Consider the following 24,738-nt stretch of genomic DNA (forward strand, 5'->3'; position numbering starts at 1 on the left):
TAAAGTAACAAAAAAAGAGTTAATTTTAGTATAGGTGACTTGCTAGAGGTGTTCATATTTACCACAAATTAATAAAAATATTAAATCACTTAATTTGTCATAACATTAATATATACGCAAGTTTAAATTGCTTTCTATGTTAGTGTCTGCATCACAAGTGGTGATATTTGATACTAAACCCTTCTGTCTACCTCTGAAAATCTTTGTGTGGCTGCCTAAAATTCTTAATATCCTTTCACAGTCTCAAAAGACATAAGTTTAAATTTAAACATTTTTGATGTTTGCAAAAATTTGTGCTTCTGAAGGTTGAACCATCTCTAAAGCAGCTCCTAGCATTTCACTACATCCATGGTAATGCCAGAAAATAGCACTTTTGTACTGCAGTAATATGTACATTTAAAAAAAAAAAGTCTTTATTCTGACTGCTTGTGGAGCCAGTGAAGTTACTTGAAGTTGTGTTTTCTTACAGAAAACCTTGTTGGTGGCCATGATGCACCTATCCGATGTGTTGAGTATTGCCCAGAAGTGAACGTCATGGTGACTGGAAGCTGGGATCAAACAGTTAAGCTGTGGGACCCCAGAACACCTTGTAATGCAGGAACCTTCTCTCAGCCTGAAAAGGTATGGATTGGATACTGCATCCCAGGTCAAGCGTTCAATAATATATCCAGGGAGTGGTTGTCATACAGGAAACCATACAAGGCGTGCTCTTAAACTTAGCTCAATTTGAAAAGTTACTTCTAAATGTAGAAGTAAATTTGAAAAGTTTAGAAGTAACTTTTCAAATGGGTAAATTAGCGTGTAAATGTTGCATTTAAAATATTAATATCCAGAATATATTACAATTTTAGGTTAAGGCTTTATGCTTTCATCAGTAGGAGCAAAACTTAATTCTTAGCACTCCGGATAGAAAAAAATCTTACAGTTTAAAACAAGTTCGAGGAGAGAAATCTTAACAAAACCAGTATGTGAAATTGAGGCAGCCATTGATAATTCTTGTCTTACTTTGTTAATTGTTGGCTTGAGTGTTATAATGTGCACTCTAATGTGCACTCAGCATTAAGACTTTTAGTCATCAGGTCCAATTGCTTTGAAATGTGTGTAGAGGTACAGTAGGAAGGTGTTTTTTTTTTTCCTGAAATAAAATTTTGGTTTCTGGCTAGTACTCAGAAGTTGAATTGAAATTGCTTGTTTGTAATTTACCTGTCAAAGCAATAATGTCTAGTAAATTCAGACATTCGTCTAATAATAAAATCCTCCGTGCTAAGGAGAGACGAAGAGAAGTAAAATATAATTTCCTAAACGTTTTTTAATGCTGATATGGTTTGCTAATCTTTATACTACTTATAGTAGTGTCACTGAAAGAATCGTAGAAAAAAATTCTTGATTTTCTCTTAGCTTCCAAAACACAGGGTGGCTTGCTGGTTAATTTTGCATGTGAATATTTTTTGCCTGTACCTTTTTTAAATTTTTATTGAGCTCTGTCACAACGTACTGTCAAGTGATAGGAGCCATCCTTACGTTCCATATTGCATCTAAATAGCTATTACTTCTGTCACAACATAGCTGAATCTACTTCTGGCAAGACCTTTGTTCAGAATAAAGTAATTGCATTATTTCTAGTTTTGATTTATAGTTGTATGTAGCATGTAAAGAACTGTGATGAATTGCCGACAGAATATCGTATAACGGACAGCCACAGTGAATCAAGCTGCTTATTGGCTCAGCGAGGTTCATTATGTCATTTTTTTAATACTGCCTTTGATAAATGTGTACACCTACTCAACTGCATGACAATGGTTTCATTTGATTGATGATTGTGTGGTGTAGAAAGAATACTTGCTGTACAGGTGTGACATCAAGTTTGTAAAGAAGATTTAAGATATTTAATGTTCTTATGCCTTTGTTTCTGTACGTGTACAAACATTTTGTTTATACAATAACATTTTTGGATAAATTTTTGCATCAACAACAAGGGAGATCTGAAAATGTTAGTGTTTTAACTACTGTTAGCTTGAAGTCTTCGTTTTATATATAAATGGGGTTTGGCAATTGGGGTCATCAGAAATTCTAGGCAACTCTTACATGAGCATTTAAGACATTTCTTATCTTCAGACATCAGTCTTGAGAGGGAAATTCAATAATTGCAGTTTGTTTAGAGCAGTAATGCAAGTCTAGCGAATGTAGATTGGTTAAAAGGAGTTTTTTTGTATATGTGGACCTGTCAGATAGTCAATAGCTTCATATTTTTTTATTATAAATTGCCAAAAATGTTTATAGTACACCAAGAAACAAGTTGTTTTTTCTAATATTTCGGTGTAGTCTTACCAGAACCAAATAGCTTTATTGGACTTTATCAGAGAGCCAGAAGGTGAAACTATGTGCTTGAGTTAAATTGTACGAATACATGCCAAAGGTAAATCGAATCCTTCTGGCAGGATACCAGATCTTTTATGCTTTTCATTCTTCTTCAGAGGTATATACAGTATCTGTTGCCTATGTATTCAGCTGTATTGGATCACTTTTCAAAAGCTTGTCCTGATAGTGTGCTCTTGTGAGCAGCTTAGTGGCAGGACAGCAGGGAGTAGATGGATTCCATCTTGCTTGTGTATCAACAATTGGTCATTTGGCAGTACAGAGTTTTTGACTGTTGTTTTTTTTAACTTATACTCAGATTAACAACATCGCAAGTAAGAGTTGGAAATGGAATGATTTATAGGCTGGATATTTTCATGAGAACTTTGAGAAGTAAAAATTAGAACCTCTGAGCCAATTTTTGGGGTAGAGCAAAAATTCAAAGCTGTGGGTTGCTGTTTTTTATAATAATAAAAAAAAGGGTATCGAGCATATTTCTTCAGTCAATTTCACTTAGCTTTACTGAAGTACGCAAACAACCATTTTTTAATTATTTCTTTTCAATTTATTTCTCCTTATTAACATGAAATACAGCTTGAAGCATTCTGTCTAAAAAGAGACAATTTCTAGATAGAGGAAAAACACAAAAATATGGTTTTGTAGGGCTAAATTGCACAATCATGATTGGATAGTGGATAATGCAAGCTGTGCATACCAACCAAAGATAAAATCTGCACCTTCCTTATCACCCATTACTTTGTACGTATCATCTTCTTGCCCTGAATTATCCAATGAGTTTAATATTTATGTAATTTTTTAGGAAAACTTGAATAATACTGATTTCCCTTTTGAATTGCACATATATTCTTATGTACACATGTAGCATTTAGAATGTAATACCAACGAAAAGAAGAAATCTCACGTGTGGAAGGTTGTTTAGATATCAGAGTCTCCAGATTGGTAATGTAATGAACGTGCTTGAAATTTAGAGTTTTACAAGTGCATATTCACAAAAAGATTTGTAAATCTTTTTTGCTGCTGTTGTTTTTGTAAATTATTCTTATGTAGCATGATGCTGCATTGGGCTTGATTTTAAGGTATGTGCTAGGTGTAGAATTAAAGGTGTAAGATTTTGAAATGCTACATTTGCTTTTTAGTAAGTAACCAACTGCACACTAGTAACACAAATTTGGAACAAACTGTACAAATTGAAGCAAAAGGGAAATTTGGAGCCACACCCTTTATTGCACATGTTACTTGTTTCCTGTATAGCATGTTGCTGACATCTTGCTGTGTATAATGAACGATGGATATCCAGATTAATAAGTGTTAAATATTGTCATTTTTTTCTGAAAAGGTGTACACGCTTTCTGTGTCTGGAGACAGACTAATTGTGGGGACTGCAGGTCGGAGAGTGCTGGTGTGGGATTTGCGGAACATGGGCTACGTTCAGCAGCGAAGAGAATCAAGTCTGAAGTATCAGACCCGCTGTATCAGAGCATTTCCAAATAAACAGGTATGGGAACCATCTCGAGAATTATATTTCTGTGGAATGTTCTTCAGGAAAAATGGTGGCTTTTTTTTTTTTAAGCTTCCTTGGTCTCTCATTTTAAAAATATTCCTGGTCTTCAAATTTCATAATCCAGTTTTGAGGAAAGAAAATGGTGTTGAGACTCCTTGTTCCAGGTAAACTTTTGGGAAGAATAGCATAGCTTTGGAATGTTTGCCTCTGACTTACCAGCACATTATTTTCATATTTTCTCAGTTTTTCTCTCTTTTTTCAAGTTGCTTATTTAATGCATTATGATGCTGATGCATAGTCTTCCAAATTAAAAAGCAAACAAACAAAAAAACCTAAAATCCCCACAAAGTTGCAGTAGAAAAGATGAAGGCAGACTTGGTGGTTGCTCAACAGCCTTTATGCATTGTAGTCCTAGGTTCTTCAACAGGATGTGAACAGGGGCAGGATTAAAACTGTGAATGTGGATTTTTTTTGAATTTTCTCAAGTCTGACTGCAGCATGCACTTAAGAATCCATGTTCTATTATCTAGGGCAAATTGTACAGTTTAGATGATCGTAGAGCTGTTCCATGCAGGTTAGCATGGCGTATCTGTGGTATTTCTAGCTTTTTTTTTTTTTCTTGAAGTAAAGCAAGATTTGCTTTTTCTGGCAAAAGCAAGAACTAATTTAGAAGAGTTTTCCAATGTACGTGGTTCTGGTACAGACACTGGGAGACCTAGTTACTTGTGCTTGAACTGGCATGAACACTTTCCATTTTCAGTTCTAGTTGTAGTAAAACAAATTGATCTTCCAGATTATATTGTGCTGTGGATTTTGAAGAACCTTGCTGTAGCTAGATAGCATTATAATCCTCCTTCTGAAAAAGACCTATTATGGGCTTGAGTCAGAAGTTATAAAAGCATCTCAGGTTGCTCTAAGTCAGGGCTGTAATGAACTGGATGCGTGGACACCCTTATAATCAATGTCACCAAAAATACTATTGCAACTTAAAGCGTTTAGTTTAATTTTCTGAACTGAATTTAATGTAATTCTGAAGCGAAATAGTCTGAGTTTCTATAATATTGAAGATATTTAGGCCCTGGAGGATAGGTGGACAAATGTTGGGAGGTTTTTAACTGTTAACGTTTTTTTCCCCATATCAACTTGCATTTGGATTGGCAGGGGTAACTAAAAGCCTCGCCATCAGCTTAAACATATGGTGCGATGAAAATCTCTTGGAAAGCTTTCTGCGTTACTTCTCAGGAGCAGATTTTATTGCTGATGCCATGGATCTGTGGCAACAAAAAAAATCTTGTTATACACAATTTAAGACTATTTACTTGTCATTTACTTGAATTTAGAGGGTTATAAGGTAAATTGTATGGCAGTCTTTTTCCACTTACTAAATTCTAAAATGCATATCTCAATTTTTTTTGGTAGGGTTATGTTTTGAGTTCTATTGAAGGTCGTGTTGCAGTGGAGTACTTGGATCCAAGTCCAGAAATACAGAAGAAGAAATACGCATTCAAATGTCATCGTTTGAAGGAGAATAATATCGAGCAGATTTATCCAGTTAATGCTATTTCTTTCCATAACGTCCACAACACGTTTGCTACAGGTAGAGTAGATACTCAGTTTTTTTGTAACACTTGCTTAGGTTCCTATAGTTCTGATTTACCAGGCCTTTACTTTCATATGCCTTATTTATTAAGCCTTTGAATTGTATTCTTGCTTTGAGCATTTAATTCTTAAATTGTTTGATGTAGTGGGAGTTGATTCCTTTAACAGACATCAGGAAATACTCATTGTGCTCTCTACTAAATAATGTGACTGTATAATCCTGTGTTTTGACAGAGTAAGTCTGTGTAGTTTTCTTTTTTTCTTTAGTGTATCATTACTCTCCTTTTTTTCTTTACTGTGTCTCTACTGCCGTTCTCTCAATAATCATTTACAGTTTTTTAAAACATTATTTTTCAGGAGGTTCTGATGGATTTGTAAATATTTGGGATCCATTTAATAAAAAGCGTCTGTGTCAGTTCCATCGGTATCCCACGAGCATAGCATCACTTGCCTTCAGCAATGATGGAACTACCCTTGCAATAGCTTCTTCATATATGTATGAAATGGATGACATTGAACATCCTGAAGATGGTATCTATATTCGCCAAGTGACAGATGCAGAAACAAAACCTAAGTGAGTATGCTTCACCTGTATTTGAGCCTTTCTGAGCATTCATCCCAAGATTTATTAATTTTCCTAAATTCATGAATAGCATTATTGATGCCAGTAGATAGTGCAGCTTGACAGTAGGGTTGGTTTTGATTTTATCTTGTTCGCCCAAGCTTTCAATATCCGTAGGTTGATAGACGTCTGATGGATAAAATTGTGCCTAGTTGTTTAGTAGGAGAAGAATGTCAAACTCTTATCCTTTTTGAATAGGTGCTATTATATGAAGCTGTGGAGTTATTGCTAGCTCATTGCTTCGAGAATTAAGTGAAGAATTCAAGAATAATTTATTTGAGTAAATGTTACTGTGTTTGGATATTTGGAACTTAGAATTAATGAAATCTTTAGGTGCTGAGTATGCACCCAGCTGCCTCGGTCAGAAGTGAATCTAGCTACTGTGCTGGGAAGGCTGTGTAAAATCAAGGAACAGCTTTCTCGATTCCTGTGTACTGGAGTTGGCTGCAGCCCTCTGATAACACACTTTTCTATCATTGTTGCTGTCAAAATGGGGCAAACTGATTGATGGAGGTAAAAGGTTTCTGTTAAGCTTGTTTTGGGATGAACGTTACATAGAAAAAATGCCACCATGGCGCAGAATTACACTGCTTTTCATTATGCTAGTGCAGGATAGGTGTTTTTATTTTCAAATCCCTGCGGTTTGTTACCGTTTTTTGTTTTTAGTACCCAAACCATCTTACACTTTATCTGGTTGTCTCTGTTATCATCATAAGTAGCTACATCAGTAGACGTGCATAAGTGATCAAAGTTCTTTAATTTAAAACCAAGAATGTTTTTTTCCCCCCTCCCCCAGTGACTTGCATATTGCTTCGGAGCAGCCATTTTCTCACTATAGAGATGTGAGGTGAAAGTTACAAAGGAATAAATACACCATCTCTACCTTGGAGATGTTTGTTTTAAAATAATTTTGATACTCATGGAAAAATGAATACATTACTGTTCCAGTATTTATTTCTATGGCTTCCTCATTTAAAATAAATCCAAAGGTGATTTTTCAGAGTCATTTTAAAGATCAGTTTGTGTTTGTTACATACATTTGGGAGGGTTTCAGCAAAAAAGAGGTGGTACAAGAATACTTGCTGCTGTTGGTCTTGTAATAGTAAGAGCTGCTTTCAGTTATTTTTGTTCATTGCTAGTTATGGTTGCTAATTCTGTAGATGCTTCATTCTGCCGTATGAGGAGGTTAATCTACAATTAAACAATATTTCCTCTTGGCCCTCCATTATTTTCTGAAACAGATGGTTCATCATTTCCTGGGCTGTTAAACACAGCAAGGTTAAGGTTAGACTCTTGGGAATCAGCTAGTTTTGAATCTTATTAGGCTGTAGAAGGAAAACTAATAAGAATACTCCTTAATATCATTTTGTGACTGTAAACAATTATTTATTAGCAAACAATTGATCCCAGAAGGGCAAATTGTTTGAGTCAGTAATGAGCTGAGAAAAGACAGAACATATCTGTGTATTTGGAAAATAATTGTAACGTAATTGCAATGCATTTAGACAGGCATCTTTTTGGACCTGTTTCTATCTTTAAATGAATTTCTGAAAACATTAACAAGGTTTATATGCTTTTCTGACATTTATAAGTTGCTTGTGCCAACCTTAGGGCACTAAGAATGATGCATATATTTAAATGTTGCAGTAGTGTGTCATCTTTGTTTTATTCTAAAAATAAGTTACTTAACACAGAAGGCTAGTAGTTTTAGTTGTTTCATAGTGATTTTTTTTGCATGTTAAGTTGAATCACTTAATGTTTCTGCACAGTGAATTGTTAAATGTATCAAGATGGTGCCATATGATATAAAGAAAACCTGGCAAGGTCAGGCTTTTGACGATCGATACAATACCTAATAATTTAGTACAATCTACGTATCTGCATTTTAAACGTATTTCTGCATTTTAAAATGTTGAATGTTTTTCCTCCTTATGATTACTCTAAAAATTGCTTGCTGAAATGCGTTTTTTTTATTTCAGGTCTACTTAGACTTCTGGTGATCTCTTCTCTACAAAAGAGTTGCCCACCTGCTCCTAACAAGACTGAGCTAAAAGAATAGAAGTGGGAAGAACAGTTTATGTGCTGAAGTTCTTTTTGACAAAGAAATATTTGCTTGTATGTTGTACTGTGTCCTAATCCATTGTAACTTTCCTGCTTATAATTGTTTTCTTTATGTGCTCTCTTGTAGCTAAATTAGTTCAGAACTGTAGGTAACTTTACGTATACCTTTATACAACTCACTGCATCTTGTAGTACCATTAATTATGAAAACTTGCAGTTGTCTTATTATTACTAAATAAATATACTTAAGTTTTTGAAAATATGTTGTGTAATCTTTTTATGAAGTATGCATTAAAGCCAAACCTTTAACCTACCAGAATTCTTAAGTTCTAGATATTTCTTATGGTAAATTTCTTAACCTTTCACATTCGTCTAGTGAGACAAGCTGGTATTACCTTCCTTCCCTGGGGATGTTGGCTCTCCAGGCAATGTTTCCACAGGGCCACGAAAGCCTGAATTTGTGTTAGGAGTAAGTAGTAAGTTATCTCAATGGCTTGATGGGTACTGGAGAACCGTTACCTATTTCTGGAGGAAAGAACTGAAACACATGGTACTTCTGGTTGCGTGTTTTTTTTTTCTCTTCACATACTACATAAAAGCCTAAAACTAATGATGCTTGGGAAAAATTGTGAGTAGAGGGAAACAAATGTAGAGTTTCAGCCTACAGTGGAGAGGTCTGCTCCAAGTCTGCCTGTCTGACCTGGTGCTCAGCATTTATGGAGCATCAGAAGTGGAAAGGTAGAAAAGAAACGGGTAAGAATGGATCTAAAAACCATGCAAGCGTGCTGTTTCCCTCAGCGTCTCATTTGCCACACGCTAAGAAGTCTAATCTGTAATCAAAATAGCAAGATCATAGGCAGATCAAAATGTGACTCCTACGTGAGGCTTATCAAAGATGAGTAAGGTGTGGGTATTTTGGAAAAGAGTGGTCATTAGATGCATGCTACACTTCCAGTTTCGTCTGTTCTGAGATATCAGTGCCTGTATAGCCAGTGGGAGTACTTTATTACCTGCAAGAAAACAAACTTGTCAACAGAAAGAGTAACAGATCATTCCAAAGAAGGTGGTGAGGGAGAGGAAGCTGGACTCTGCAGAAAGCTAACAAGCTTGAGCTGTTACCTGGTAGAGATAGTAAATGAGTTATACGTGGAATTCTTTATAGTTTGTCATGAGCTAGAGATGAATTCCTTGATAGTATCAACTGCTTGTGATTGCGTTTTTAAACCTAAGATCTTTTTCCTGAATTAAAATGCCCTCGCTACAGTAGCGCCCAGTCTTTGCTCTGCTAGGTGTGCACCATCCCTATTTCTTCCAATTCTCATTGGCTTTTTGGCATTGAGGGTTAATGACTACAGGATGCTGGGCAAAGATTAAACACCTGATGTCAGCTTGGGGGAGTGATAGTATCTCGGTGAGTTTTAATTTTTATTTATTGACTTTTGGGAGGAATGGGATGATGCTTTGGGTCTGGGACCTAAACATGGGAACCAAAGGCTGCTGTGAGAACAAGTAGAAAAGAAACAGTAAGCAAAATCCCTACTTCGTGAGATCACTGTAGGTTGAGGCAGCAGCTTTGTTCTGTGTCTGTCTGAATTGTCAAATGTTGCAAGGTTCCAGAGCACAATATATATATGTATGTAAGTATAAATACATATTTGCAGAGCAAACATGCACAGTATCTGCTGCTTCTCCACCTCTTCTCAACCAAGAAGATTGCAGAATTATATTGCAGAATACAGGACTGAGTTACAGAAAAGGGAATTTTGTTGATGCTTAGAAGCACAACAGTGAACTTGCTTGTGGAAAAAAGAGAGACCTGAAATGAGGATGGGTCCAAATAAGTAAAGTGAGATGGCAGAAGTAGGCTGGGATAATGAAAAGATGGTTTTTATGTGAAGAAGGGAACATGTGAACTGGAGAGGGCGCAGAAGTGTTTGTTAAGCATAGGAAACAAGTGAAGTAACAGCTAAAGAAAGTAGGGGAAAAGAGAAGAATGGGGGGAAGTCCAAATGGTTTGGCTAACACGGTACACCTGTAATGTAACATGAGGAAATGATACCACCTGTGCAATTTTTCTTTGGTAAGTATCAGGGAAAAACAAACAAACAAAAAACTTTTTCTTGATGATACACTAAGATCTGCATGCTTCTGCCATGGACAAAGGTAGTCTTAAGTATGTAGGAGGAGAGAGATTGGATTTAACTATATTTTGGCTTAAAAACGGTAGGAGAATTTGTTGTGGTGTGTTGGTGTTTTATGTAGTTAGAGCCTGTAGATACCAGTGAGGCAACCTGGCATATGAGAAGGAGAGAAACAGGAGTTGGTGAGGGATACAGTTGTCCCTGGCCCAACTAGGTATATGTGCTGTTAGAATACAGTTTTTTTTTTTTTTTTGTGAGATTAATCTTCCTTTTTTTAAGCTGTCTTCTAGAAACACGGGTCAAGGCAAAGGTTCATAAGGCAGAAAAATCCTGGCACAAATCTTTTGTGAGCTGTGCGACAAGCAGCTGAACAGAGAGGGTGTACTGACTCTTGATCAGAGGAATCGAGATCTAAAAAAGCTCCTTAAGTCATTGCTTTTCGCCATGTAGAGGGCCATACAGAAAACATGGAGTCACAGCCATCATTCTGATAGAGTCATCAATCACCATTGACTGCTTGCAGAAAAGCAGAGAGCCTCATAACACTGGTATTAGAAGCCAAGTGGCTTCTGTGCCCTGAGCGTTACAAAAGCGTGCTGGTAAGTGTACTTTTTCTGTGGGCCGGTACTTCAAGATAATCAGTGTATAGTTACTCCACACAGGTCTGTAGCTCTGCCACATCTCCAACGTGCTGTTCTGTGCTGCCGCTGCAATTATAATAAATACATATAAAAAGATGAGTCCTTTAGATGTGTGTTTTCCCAAGCAAAACCAGTCCCTGCTCTGAGCTCAACTATCTCAACACAAAGACGCGAGCGATGCCGTTGCGAATGACCTTTGCGGAGCCGTGTGGGTATCGCGAGCTCCGTCCTGCTCAACTGCCTCTTGCCTCTGCAAGCATCCAGCAGTTTTTGCTGCCTTGAGAAAACGTAGGGTTTTCTTCAGCTGGAGTCGTGCGGTCACTGTGTTCGGCAGTAATTCACTTGGTGCATCTGTGAAGATAGAAACAGCCAGTTTTGGGGCATCTACTGACGGATGCTTTTGCAAATGCTGGCCTAAATGACATGTCCACCAGCCGTGACTGGTATTAGCGGTCTGGAGCAGAACCTACTTCTTTTGACTAGCAGACATCTGCTCTGGTGATTACACCATTAGCTGCTTTTATGTTGTTTAGTATAATCACAACCACAACGCCAGTAATTTTTTAGTCAATATGCAACTGATATGACTTGTAGTCCTCCCGCAAGGTGGCTTTTGCTCTGAAATGCGACAGGCTTCTTTGTTCAAAATGATATTTAAGTGATGCTTTATAATACATTCAGTTATGTAGAATTTAGAAATATAAAGTCAAATACTGGACTCTCCCAGTTACTCATAACTAATATGCTAAAGAGACGTCTTGCGAAATGCCTTATGCTCTAAGGCTATGTGTGTGGCGCTTTTTGACTGTATCATACATTTTCCTATAGATAAAAAGGCATGAATGCGCTAAGGCATGATAACAACACGGGCGATGTAATAGGTCTTCAGAGTCTCCTGTGATTACCTGCAAAGTGGAAGGGAATAAACTGTTCTCCCTGTCCACTGGGACCGGGACGAGGCATAATAAGCTTAAATTGCAGCGGAGATTAGTCTAGGCATTAGGAAAAACTTTCTAAGTGTGAGGATGGTTAAGCCTGGGAATAAATTGCTGGGGGAAGCTGCAGAATCTCCATTTGTGGAATTTTTCAAGAAAAGCCTCTGCCAGGAATGGTGTAGCTATAGCTGGTCTTATCCTGGGGCACGAGAGAGGAGCTAGCTCTGGTGGCTGCAGCGCTGAATTTCTTTCTGATCACTCATTCACCTGGCATCAGTCTCGTACTGCAAACTAGTATTCCTTGTTCCTAAGTTTTACTTAAAATGTTTTAATTATTAAACAGGCTTTTAGTTTCCTTCGTGGCCCAAAACACCATTAACAAGCAAAACTCGTGTCAGCCTCAGGGCCCGGCGGGTGCTGGGGGCTCTGCTGGGGGAGAGCTCTGCAGGATGGTGCTGGTGAGCAACACAGGACCGCTTCTTACCATAGGGATACGTGTTCGTTTCATAAGTGTTCCTGAATTCTTACTGAATAATTACTTAATAAAGCAGAGCACAAGATTCTTACTGGCTATACAAATACCTTATTTACCCAAAATTTGCGTCAGTCTCACAATAATCGTAGTTTAAGCTTGCAGCTAGGGTCACCATCAGCTGTCACGAGGCAACTCAGAGCAGCCTGTGTGTTACAGCCTAGCAAGCGGTCATCTGTTTTAATCAATCCCTTGCTTACAGAAACCACTCTATTTCCTCTGATACAAAGGTAATGAGCATCAGGTAAAACAAAACTATAATTTATTTGCTTATGCCAAAGTGTTCCTAATAATTCAGTTAAACTCAGCAAGGGTTGCATTTCTCCGCTCGTGTGTCTGCAAAGCGCTGCAGTTTTGCAGTGACAACAATGCAGCAAAGACTGCAATCGCCTTGTTCTTGGCACTGGATGGATGCATTGTAAGAAATGATCCTGGCTGGAGAATTTGCTCTCTAAATAGATAAGACAGTCAAAGGTGGGGAGAGAAGAAGTATTCTCATTCCACAGATGTCAACAAAGGCAGAGAGCAAGGAAGTGAATTTCCCTGTCACAGAGCAAAGGCAGGAGCTGAACAGAGATTTCTTGAATCCGAGCTCACATAATTGGTTTAATTTCTTTTGCCTGTGATGTAGACTTACCGTGGGGAGTTGTTTTAGCTAATCTTTTTTTATTTCTGTGATGTAATTTTTGGTCAATCGAACAAACAGTGCTTCCGTGTAAAGGTAAATGAGACCAAATTGTTAAAGGAGGCTTAAGAACCTTACATGAATCTTCTCAAATGCAATTTTTTCTTATACAAAAATATATTAGCACTAATGTATTGATATATAACAGTGCTAAGTGGCATAGAAAGAGGCCAATGGAATACAAAGATCTACTTTATTTACTACTTTAGTGAATAGTGAAGGATGGCTGCAACAGACTGGATGAAGGTAGGAAGTGCAAGCATTTTTAGAGGAGGTACTTTTGAAAATAATAAAAAATATGCCATCGTTTTTCTACATAGGCAGAAAAAAAAAGTATAATTCAGGCCCTGCAAACCAAAGGTTATTAAGATGCGTTAAGTAGGAAGTTTGTAATTGGCTTTGTAAAGCTCAAGAATGTTGCACAGTTGTAGCCTGTGCAGCAGACAAAATAGTGGAGACATGAAGACTATTTACCTTTATTTTTTACCATGTCACACGCCCTCCCTTTCTGATGTCTGCTGTTGGCAAATCAGATTTCTTGCCCCACGTAGACATTTCCCGTCCTGCTTTGGAGCCAGTGGCTGCAGCTGCTGCTTTGCGCCTCGTGGGATGCTGCAGGGTTGTTGGGGACTGCAGGTGGGTTTTCCTTGGAAATGAGCACCGGGGGTATTTGTCAGTGGGAGAGGCTTCCCTGTTCCCAGTCCTGTTCTTTGACAATTCCTTTAATCTACCAAGTCACTATTTTTTACTTGTGATAATCCCTATCATCCTCTGCATCACTTAAAGACGTCCACTGGTAACAAGTTGTACTGAGATAGGATAAATATCTCTTGTAATTTGTGTGTTTTGAGAACATGACTTCAGCTTTTTCTCTTCCATCCATACTTTTTTTGTGTGTTGGGATTGTCTGATTCTTCACACAAAGTCCTGTGTGTTTGCAGGCCACTACAGAAGTGCTGGAGGCATTGCCCGGGTAGTGAGATAAGTGCCTGCTTCTGTTGGAGTACGTGAATTTCTGCTAATGAGAGTTTGAAGGGAAACATGGTGAGAAGTAGGTAAACTTTTCAGCAGAAACATCTGGCCTTTTGTGCAAAATCCTGGGTCCTATTCCACGGATTAAATGACAGGAATATACCTGGGGAAATGCATCTATACTTTCCTGCTTGAAATATTTGTTTTTAAGATTGTGGTGCTTGGTTTGAAAAATAAAAGCGGAGCTTAAAGTCCTTGAATTTTTCCCTTGGCTATAATGAAGTTGCTGCTCTTTTCCTGTCATCTGCAATCCTCGAATGCTTTTAATCAAATCCTCAGTATTTAAATTATTAAACATCTTTTTGGGATTACATTTTTTATTCCTAATTATACGCAAAAGATATATATCATGAAATATGCAGCATGTAATTGTGATTAAAGCGTACAGTCTCCCAAAAGATGGGTCTAACAGTTTTATACATCCAGAATTTAATTAGGCAGATAATGGGGTTACAAGTGAGATTTTGGAGGATGGGGTGGAGAAGGAAATTTTCGGAATTATATTTTTTGATGGAGATGGAAATCAATAGGGAGGGTGCAAAAATGGATCTCAGTCATATTTCTTTCCTGATCTCCTCTTGTTTCTCTTCTTCCTTCTTGTACTGATGTCAAGATTGCCCATACAAAAACAGAATTTGTCTAAATAGCAAACAAGTAATTCAGCAAGTCACAGAGAGAAGTCTGATTTTCTACAGTCTTTTTTTTTTTTTTTGGTGATTTTTCATAGAATCATAAAATCATAGGGTGGTTTGGGTTGGAATGGACCTTGAAGACCATCTCGTTTCACCCCCCTGCCATGGGTAGGGACACCTCCCACCAGCCCAGGTTGCTCAAAGCCTTCTTAGACATCTGAGAAATCAAGTTGAGATTTAACCTTCTCCACAATCAGGAGGAAGCTTTTGCCCAGCTAGATTTCCCAGACCTTCCTTAGGGGGAACACTACGAAACCTGTTCCCTTGCTTGGCTGCCTGCTTTCCTGAGCGAGGCAGGAATCTATCTCTGAGACCTCCTTCCTCCATCCAACTTGGCTGTAATTGTCCGACCAGCCCCAAAGTTATTAGGAGGATGAGAGGAGAAAGGGGCAGGCAGACACAGGCAATTTCATTGCACGAATCTCATTTCCTTAGGAAACCAGAATAAAAAAAAATCAATTAAGGTTAAGATCCTCCAGTTCCCTTCTTCAATTACTTTGTGAGGACAATGTCTTTTGCGGAAGTACCCATTATATAAAATATCTGGATCAATACAGCATTGGGTGAAACCTCTTTTGGCAGTTGTTTGCAAGTGATACGGGACAGAAATCTGGCTTTTCTGCAAACAGGGGCTGGAGATGCGCAGCCTTTGATGGAGTCAGGGGTTCACGTGCTGCAGGCTGCACTTTGATGGTACGGGTCTCAAATGCCACCACCTGCCCTTCTTATTCCAACAGGTGAGCACAGCTCTAGGTTTTCAACACCCACCAAGTGCTCGAGGACCTCATTCACCACTGCTTTGGTCTGGGTGGGTGACGTTTGAGCAGCAACCAAAATTTCAGGCGATTTTGGGATGTGCTTGAATGGCCTCCCCGTGCCTCCCACAGGCGGGGAAAATGCACTTCACCTGTTTCCAGTGCTGTTTAGTCTCCCTCCCCATGTCATTGCTAATTTGTTGTTGTTTAAACACTTAATGTTTCATTAAGCCTCTGTTCCCACAACCAGAAATAATTCAGATACGACTTGTAAGTGGCCAAGATATTGAAGCACTGAATAAAACCCTGATGTTTTCACGTACTGCTTTCTGGACTGTCTTCTCAATCATCTTCAACTTCCCCCAAAATAAAACTAAAAATAATCTTTTATTATTATTATTATTATTATTATTATTATTATTATTATTATTATTTTATTTTATGATCGCAAACCAAGCCCATGTGAGCCGCCTGAAATTTTTATGTCTTGTCTTGAGAGCAACAAAACTGATCAATTTTCTGATATCCTGGTACATCCAGATGAGATGTCCAGATTCAGCACTTTGTGGGCTATAGCTCCTTTTTCTTCCTCTTATTTCAGTACTTATTCTGTTAATATGTTGGTCTGCTGTGGGACTGTTTACAGGAAAGAACCAGCTGCCCTGATTTGCCTAGAATTTCTACAGTGAGGTTTTTGTGGAGGGAAGGAAATGAAGGATGAAAATGTTGATAGAGGAAGCGTGCGCGGTGCAGATGATGCATTATTTGTATCCCCTTAGTTCTTGTTTCACTGCTGTGCATTTTCCATTTTTCTGGGGATGTTATATTAAAAATATGGGGCTTTTCCTCTGCATCAGCTTGAAGAGATTTCAGAGTGACCCTGTGGTAACGTCACCAGAGTTTTTTAATTCCACATGGGGTGAGGCAGGGCGAGGATTCAAGCCCTGACCAAAACCTTCCGGACTCAAAGGAGATCTTTTCATTTTGGTGACTCGCTATATGGCTTGGAGACAATTCCTTTGGCTAAAATCAGTGAGGAGAACCTCCTTTCTTTTGGCACCAGCTCAACCTCTGTGTCAAAATGGTGGCAAATAATGTTTTCCAGACCGTATTTGTTGCTAACAACACCAGAATCACCTTTACAGACAGAAACGATATTCCTAAAATAGCAGTTGCAGTCTGTGAAGTTTGTGCACACTCCATTACCGTGGTCCTTATTAATTCCCCTAGTAACTCTTCACTATTAAAAAAAAATTGCATTGCAGGACAGTCAGTATCAATCGGCGGGTATGCATCTCTCCTTGTTTTTCAGCCAGCTCCTAATGCCACAGCCTTTCATCCCTCTCTGTAAGATTTACCTTTAACCTAGAATCTTTCACCCGTTATCTATAATGTATAATTATAAATACATTGTAGTCTTGAGTAAGTACAATTAAAAAGGGTAATTCGTTTCCCTCCCTCTCTCCCATCCTCCCACCCAAGTCCTTAGGTTTAATTTTCATGATTATGTTAGATTATGAGTCATTTTAAATCATGGTATCCAGTAGAGACTACTCCTACTCTGCAGCTCTTTTCAACAGTTGTTTATGGTAGTTTCAGCCTCTTTCTGCCTCTCTGAGGCTCTTTATTTTTAAAGCAAGGCAGACAAGGCCTAAAATTATTCCATTAAAGAGGTGCAATTTTTGTAATGGGACTTAGAGTGCTCTGCAGAAGTGCAGGCAAGTTTCTTCAATATCCTGAGCATTATTCGCTCATTTAGTTAAATGATGTTTCTAATTCCCTGGTAATTACATGTAATGAGGCACTCTTTCTCTTCTTGATGAGACTTTAGCTTAATATGAGATGTCGTATTTTTTTCTCTCTCTTTTTTTTTTTTTTTTTTTTTTTTTTTAGGGATAATTACCCTTCCCAGGAAAAGCAGGGGGTTTGTTGTGCAGAATATATAGCAAATTACTTTATTTCCTGCCATCTTGACTGCCAGTAAATTATAAAATTAAGTTTCAGTGGAGCATTAGCACCATTTTGGAAAGGCTTGAGATTTTTTTTTTTTCCTTATTCATGTATTGATGTCCTTTGGGACTGTTGAGCTATTATTCATAGAATAGATGTTTTTCTGCCAATTCCTAGTATTAGGCAGTATTGAAGCAGCAACATAGGTTTAATTTTTTATCTAGTACAGAATGACCTTGTTAGTTGCTTTTCATATCAGGTAATTTTCTTCATAAAGTTTTAGTAACACTCCCACCCGCCCCATTGGTGACTAATTGCATTTACTTTTAAGCATGTTATCATATTATTAAATGTTGTGGGGCTTTTGTTTTCAGTTCTGGAGGGCTGTTCTTTCTTAAATTTCTTACATTTGAATAATAGTTAGGGTATGGCAATGAATGAAAAGCTGTAGGATACATAAATTAAACAATAATGCAACATTGAACTTCAGTAAAAAAAGAATCAACAGTAATTTTGATTACTCTGAATTTCCTATTTTTTTTGTCAGAGCCATTTTCTTCCTGTTACTGATAAGGTGTTCCTTGTCTGATTTTTTTTTCTTTTTAACTAAAAATGCTGCAAAAATTATGAATGGAATAGGATTTGAGAATAAAATTGTTTAATGACAATCTCTGCATCAGGGGTTGAATGGCCATTGAAAACAAAAAACATTTAGGTGTCTAATTCCTATGGAAAATCTAGGGTCAGATTCGTCTCACTTACCTTTAGCTATCTAAAAGCGACGTTTTTAGTCTAATTTAGGAAGCTGCTGAGGCTCCCCAATTTCCAGTTCTCTGAAGTATTGTAAAATGGCACTTGTTTGTGAAAGAAACTTGTACAAAGGGTGAGGGGTAGTGGTCACGGTGTTCCTCTAGTTCATTTCTTTTTCTCATCTCTGCCTTGAAATAGGGCTGGCCTGAGATGGGGCTTAAAGGTTTTGATGCCTGGCAGCGAGCAAAACCTGAATTTGGGTGTATCTGGTATGCTGGTGGACTTTGAGAGCATCCCTTTACCCTTTCCACACCAGTGATAACAGTGTTAATGATGACCATTTTCTCAGCAAAACCCTATGAAAGGTACAGGCTGAAAATACCATACAGCAGCCCGATCCACTGCGATTAGAACTTTCTCACACCGTTGCAGTGAATATTACACCTAGCCATACATAAAAGACTTACGTACTGTGCACACCCACCTTGCAGGAGGAGACAAAATACAACCAAAATCTGGTTGTGCTGGGGAAAGCCGTAACGTATGGTGGGGGTGGCTGGGGCCGTCCGAGCTGGGGAGGGAGCAGCAGCAGCGTGGGCAATGTTTGGTACCAAAGCCTTGTGTGAAGTCCCTCTTGCTCCTGCCTTTCAGAAGAGATAGTTTTGCAGCCAGTTCGGAAAGCTTTTCCTGCTCGTCCCGTCACAGCAGTACCATACTGGTAAGAGAAGACCATGTAAGAAGGTTTATCTATAGGGTGAGATATGTTCCTGTATGTAAGTATATTGCCTTTATGCTCTTTAAGTCAGTGAGACTACTTTAAATGTTCATTTAAAGGGTTTTGTAGGGTCAGCATCAAAATCCATAGAGATTGAAGGATCAAGTCTTGAAAATGGTGGGATCCTGTATCAAAAGCGTACCTCCTCTGTCTGAGAAGCCATGGTGCAGCAAAGTTCTAAATATAAAGGCACATCTTTATGATAAAACCAAGATTTTGAGAGGCTAAAGTGCAATCAGCAATAGAAAATAAATGTCATAAATAACTTTTTGATCCCAAATACTGTGACCTCAATTCTATAGAAAGAAGCTGGAAAAATATGACTGCATCTCACTCTTTATTTCATCTTAAGCAATTTGACATCAATCAAGTGACTATAGAGGCAAAGGCATGAACGTTTATTTCCCAGCCCACAGGATTGCTGTCAAATTGCAATTTTCAAAATTGAAAGAGTTGTTAAGCTAGATTTTCTCCATTTTCTTCCTAGTTCTTTCCCTCAAACTTTCAAAAATGTGCCTCTCAATTTTGTAGTGTACATTGTGAGGAGAAATTAAAGAAGCTCCTGAAAAAATTCTTTACCATGCAGTGGTGAAATAACCTTTTTCTGTCTGTCTGCAACTCAGTACATAATCTAAAGAATAAGGAACAAATGGAATTAGAGTGTTAAGATATCACCCTAACGAGGCCGACACGTAGAAGAAACAAGTCTGTTACAGCCATGTTAGGCGATATACAACCGGCTGGCTGTGACTGGGTACCTCCAGGCTGCTACAACTCTAAGCAAATACTCATCCCTGCTAAGCAGGGCACATGCTACATGGTGGTTATATTTTATGGGTGCCAAAATGGTGAGTAAAAAGTTTTCCTCAGCTTCAGGAAACCAGAGAATGCATTTACATGTCTATTTTATTTAAACAAATGGGGAAGCCACATCCTTACACTAAAGAGGTTCAGTGCAAAAGGTTTCAAAATACAAAATCAGGTTTCACAGACTTTGTCCATCTACTGCTGCTCTTGTAAGAACACAGTTTGGGAAGCTCGGGTGGAGACCTGTGCTCCCTGGCAAAGAGCTACACAAACCCGAGAGACAGCACTCACCCAGAAGAATCTGTACTCAAACCAGATGACACTCATGGCAGGAATTACTGTCATTCTTGCTATTCAGACTCAGAAGTAATTTTCTGAGAAAATGGGTGCCTTCTTTTTGTTTAAGGTGCTTAAGCCTTAAGCACTATTTATGAAGAATGTAACCACTTTCTCAAATGCTAGATACTTTAGGAGGCACCTAGATTCAATTGGTGCTTTACTTTCTCTTACCTTAAATTTCTCCGTGTTTCTGAAACCAAAGCTCCTCGATAGACCTGAGAAGGTCAGCACTTTCCTTGTGTTTGAAACCAGACCAAATGTTCTGCTCGTGTCTCCCAGTTATCACACTCTGGTAGGGTCTTCAAAACTGGCCTAATATATGCTGTTTTCTCCTAAAATAATAAAAAAAAGCTTCTAGTGGAGAGAGTGTGCTCTGCTAGAAGGAATTCCAGCACCTTTCTTGGATACTGCCACAACTCTTGGGGTGCGGAGCTACTGAGGTGGCAGCTATAATGCCAGAGGTAATGATCACCATCACAACTGATTCACTTTCATATTTAAGCAAGTGAAAATGATTAGACTTATTTTGCTACCGTTTAGACTTCTGAGAAGCTCTAGGCTCCAGGGATGAGGCCAGGTTCACTAGGGGAAGGTTGTCATTGCAGATATCCCTGTGTAAGTTTATAAAAACCAGAAGCCAAATCTAGAGAATTTGGAAATTATGCGGTCGTCTTTGCAGTTTTCTCTGCTTAGTATTTCCTTCCAGTGGAAATCTAAAGGATTATAGCATAGACATTGCAATAGCTTGGTCGTGTAACAGGCTGCAGATGAAAGTATAAGTCACAGTAGCCACGGGATGGTGTGGTGAAGGTTGTGTATGTGGGCACTGTAATGTGGAGTAATGGTGAGTTGGGCTGATACAGGAGGCTGGGGCTGCTGAAGAATCCAATTTGCTGTTTTTCAAACGCTGTTTTTTCTGAGCTGCAGTGTCTGGGGTTTCCATTTTCATCTGCACCTCAGTCAACCTTTCATTTTCTCTAGGAACTTTTATATCCGATGAACGGAAAAAAAAAGAGGATGGGAGTAGAGAAGGGAAAACTGAATTTTCAATATATTTGCTCATATTGTCCATTTTAGATAATACCTGGTTGGAAAGCTTCAGCTTAAAAGCCTGAAAAATCATGGTAATATGTGGTTTGTGTTGACAGATATCACCACGTTAAGCTTGCGCTGCTTATCAGCATTTAGATATCTAGATATGTAAGAAAAGATGTTCGGAGCAGTGTAGTGCTGGAGAATTATTCACTGTTCTTGTGCGGAAATGGTGATAAACAGAGTGGATGAACACTACATTTGTGCTGTGTGCCCCGGCTGAGCAGGCGGCTGGGCCTGCGGGTGTGAGTGCAGCCTCTGCTTGGAGCAGTGGGACCATACGGCAGCACTGCTCCAGGGTGAGCCCTTCGGCCTGGCCTCAGCCTTGTTCGAGGGCTGTCCTATTCTGAATATTGGCGTGGAAGGGGGCTTACTCTCAGCTGTGTGCTGCCAAAAGCTGGAAGAGCTTGTCACAACCACTAAGCCCGCTGCGGTGCCATCTTGCTGGGGGTGTAAGCCCTACTAAAGTCTTGCTGCAATACAAGTAGAAAATCATTTCTTACTCCTTCTGCTGAAAACTTCTTATCTACTGCAATGTATTTTGCAATGCAGTCTCTGAATTAGATTTTAATGTTTTTAGCATACGAGCCCATAATGTGATCTTGGTGCTCTGGGAAAGGAGCAGGTTGCATGCAGGTTGGCAACAGACTCTTAGTTGTCTGTAAGGCAGGAGGGAGGTGGCCTGTGCTGGTTTATGCCTTCCTGTAGTACGTGGTCCAAGAGCTCTGGAGTCTGTTTAGAAAACAGGTTGCCTTCCTCTCTGCTTTCAGCACAGGAAAGGACTCCCAGCAGGACTCATGCTGCAGAGCACCAGCTATGGTAGCATCCGCGTGGACACTTGTCTACTGGAACTGGACTAACTCCAACACCCCTTTCACAAGGGCTAATTAGGAGCCATCAGATTAAATTCACTGTTCCTTATTAGCTTAAAGTAGCTTTAAGCCAATGGCCAGTAGGCAAAAACCTGTAAGTAAATCAGAGGAGTAACCATTTGTTGACATTTCTGTCTGTTAGCCCCAGACATCAGCCGTTATCCCGATGGCAACGTGGCTCTTTGTCGGATGTACTTACACCACTGCAGATTAGGATATTCAGTTCAGATTGTTACAAATGCCTTTATCCATTCCCATTGACATTTTAAACAAACGGTGATATATTTAGTACAATAATTACAGTTATTTGATTACCTTTCTTTTAGCCTGAAGTAGAAGGCAACTGACAGATGTGAATACCTCTGAGACCAATACTCTGTAATAAACTAACATTATTTATTACAAGATGCATTTTATTAATAGGAATTGGCAGTAATTAATTTGCTAAAGTTGATGTTACTAATAATTACATGTAATTCATGAAATATTTATGAAAGAAAATTGTGTATAAAAATGATGCAAAGGTCATTTAGCTAATTAGTTAATAAATATCACCAACATTTCTAGCAAGTCTAATTCTGAATAGTTTCAGATTTTCCTTAGTAAAATAATTTTTCAAGCATTTTTTTCTTCGTGCATGGCATCTGACATGGAAGCTAACGTTTCTGGTTATTGTTTTGAGCCAATGTATGTACTGTTTCCTTTGCTAATTCACTTTGTCCTCTTTCCTTGTTCACAGTGAAAGATCCTAATTAGAGATAGCACTAGCTCAATCTAATTTAGGTTATCAGAGAGTTGCGGTGTCTCCCAGTTTAAGAATATATGAATATATCTCTGTCTTTTTAACTTGATTCCACTGGCTTTCCTTGGAATCAAATAACCATCATCCAAATTAATAGCTGACATCTGAACTAGAAAAATCTTAGCGTCATTTCTGCTCACATTGAATTCAATGACAAAAATACCCATTGACCTTGTGAGATGCAGGATCAGACCCCGGGCCGTTCCATTGTCTTGCCTTGAACATTGCACTCATTTGTTGGTAGCCTTTGTTGTAGGATACGCTGACGATATTTGTAGGGTAAGGTGCTGAATGAGGTTATCTTGTTGATTAGGTCATCCTGTGTAGTACAGGCTATGGGGAACTTCACCCTGTTTTGAATTAAGCCAAATGACTTCTGTTTGGTTAATGTCAGTCTTTCAGAGACATTCAGACTCGATTTGAAATGTTATGAGACAGGGAATCCACTGTACCTTTTTGTCAGAGGTTCCCACAGCTAGCCACGCTCACCTTTCAAACGTGGCTGTAGCTGGCTTCAGTTTCTTGCTGCAAGCCTTTGTCAAATGCAAATTATTAGGCTCAATGAAGTGTTTTCCATATAAAATTCCATGCTGTCTTCTGATAAAGGTCAGACCTAGTGATCTAATATTGTGCTTTTCCATGAACCTACAAGTGTCACCTTTGCACTTTCCTCATTCTGGCGTTGCTTTATGCTCAATCATAAAAACAGTACTCAGCACTCAGTTTTTTGGCAGAGACGAGAATTGCTTAAGGACTTCAGGGATGAGAGAGATGAGGAGGTGAGGAGCACGTCATGCTCGCTGCATTAAACTCGGGAGCGAGGAGCAGTGACTAGGGGATGGTGTCACTGCTGCTCGCTGCGTTGTGGGTGGGGAAAATGGCTCCGGTGCAGCTCTGAGTGGGGATATGGACACAGGGCTGCCCTAAATCAGAGAGGAGCTGGCCCCTGTTCCTAAACTTTCTTGAGCAGTCGTTCTCTGGCTCGGTGTTGATCAGAAACAGATTGCAAAACAGATTGCACTTGGGCAGCCAGTGCTGCGAGGAGAAGGAGCAGCTCCCTCAGGCTCTGCTGAGGTGCTGCGATGGTCGCCGTGCTGGAGGGGGGCATTCCACCTCAGTGTGCACAAAGTGCCACGGACAGGCAGGCAACCCCTGACCCTTCCAGTCAGACACTGCTTTAGGTAATGCTTTCTTGTCCTTAAAAGCAAACCTGTGGAACCACAGTTCCTGCTGGTTTCCTGAACTGCTGACTGGTGAGGAGACTGATATTCAGTTCTGAGGCTCATGTTTCTCGTGTGTGTCATTCACAGCAACACAATTTACCTAGGATCACCCCTTTACTAAAACCTGTCTGCTTGGGGCAATGCGTATGAGGCTGTCTTCCAAGGCTGCCAACCCACTGATGTTCCAAACATACATAGATCAAGTCCCTAACTGATGTCTATGATCTACTCATAAACTGAATTACAGATCTGCAACTGGCCTATCCAATGTCTCATGCCTTATTCAGTTTTTGTGGACTAACTTTGTAAAATAAATCTTCTCTTAAGAACAATTTTATTTTGTAGTATGATCCAATGTAGAAAATTTTATTACATTAGACAATAAAATATATCTGGGTAGGCCATATAGTCTTGAATGGCTAATAAGCATCAGTAGAAATGATTCTTGCTGATAAACATTTATCTTTTACTTAATAGCCGTTATCCTTTTTAAGCACAAATCGTGCCCAATAAAGGCTGAAGATGTTCAGCCTTAGTTCAATAGGACAGGACAGAT

At 38.9% G+C, this 24,738-nt stretch overlaps 1 protein-coding gene and 1 long non-coding RNA gene across 2 annotated transcripts in view; both read left to right on the plus strand.

Moving 5' to 3' along the window:
* Positions 1-427: 427 nt before the first annotated feature.
* BUB3 (BUB3 mitotic checkpoint protein) lies at positions 428-8,419 on the plus strand. The gene is made up of 5 exons (XM_040564079.1): positions 428-621; positions 3,713-3,871; positions 5,297-5,474; positions 5,834-6,050; positions 8,078-8,419. The coding sequence occupies exons 1-5, from the start codon at positions 535-537 to the stop codon at positions 8,085-8,087; spliced, it is 651 nt and encodes a 216-aa protein (XP_040420013.1). The 5' UTR covers positions 428-534; the 3' UTR covers positions 8,088-8,419.
* Positions 8,420-12,574: 4,155 nt separating this feature from the next.
* Positions 12,575-24,738, plus strand: part of LOC121073515 — a 31,488-nt gene continuing 19,324 nt past the window's right edge. Inside the window, exons 1-3 of the long non-coding RNA XR_005821766.1 lie at positions 12,575-12,882; positions 13,627-13,729; positions 14,035-14,148. This is a non-coding gene — a long non-coding RNA (uncharacterized LOC121073515). The remainder of the gene's footprint in view (positions 12,883-13,626; positions 13,730-14,034; positions 14,149-24,738) is intronic.

Source organism: Cygnus olor, chromosome 7 (genome assembly GCF_009769625.2).
Source record: "Cygnus olor isolate bCygOlo1 chromosome 7, bCygOlo1.pri.v2, whole genome shotgun sequence".
Lineage (NCBI taxonomy): Eukaryota > Metazoa > Chordata > Aves > Anseriformes > Anatidae > Cygnus > Cygnus olor.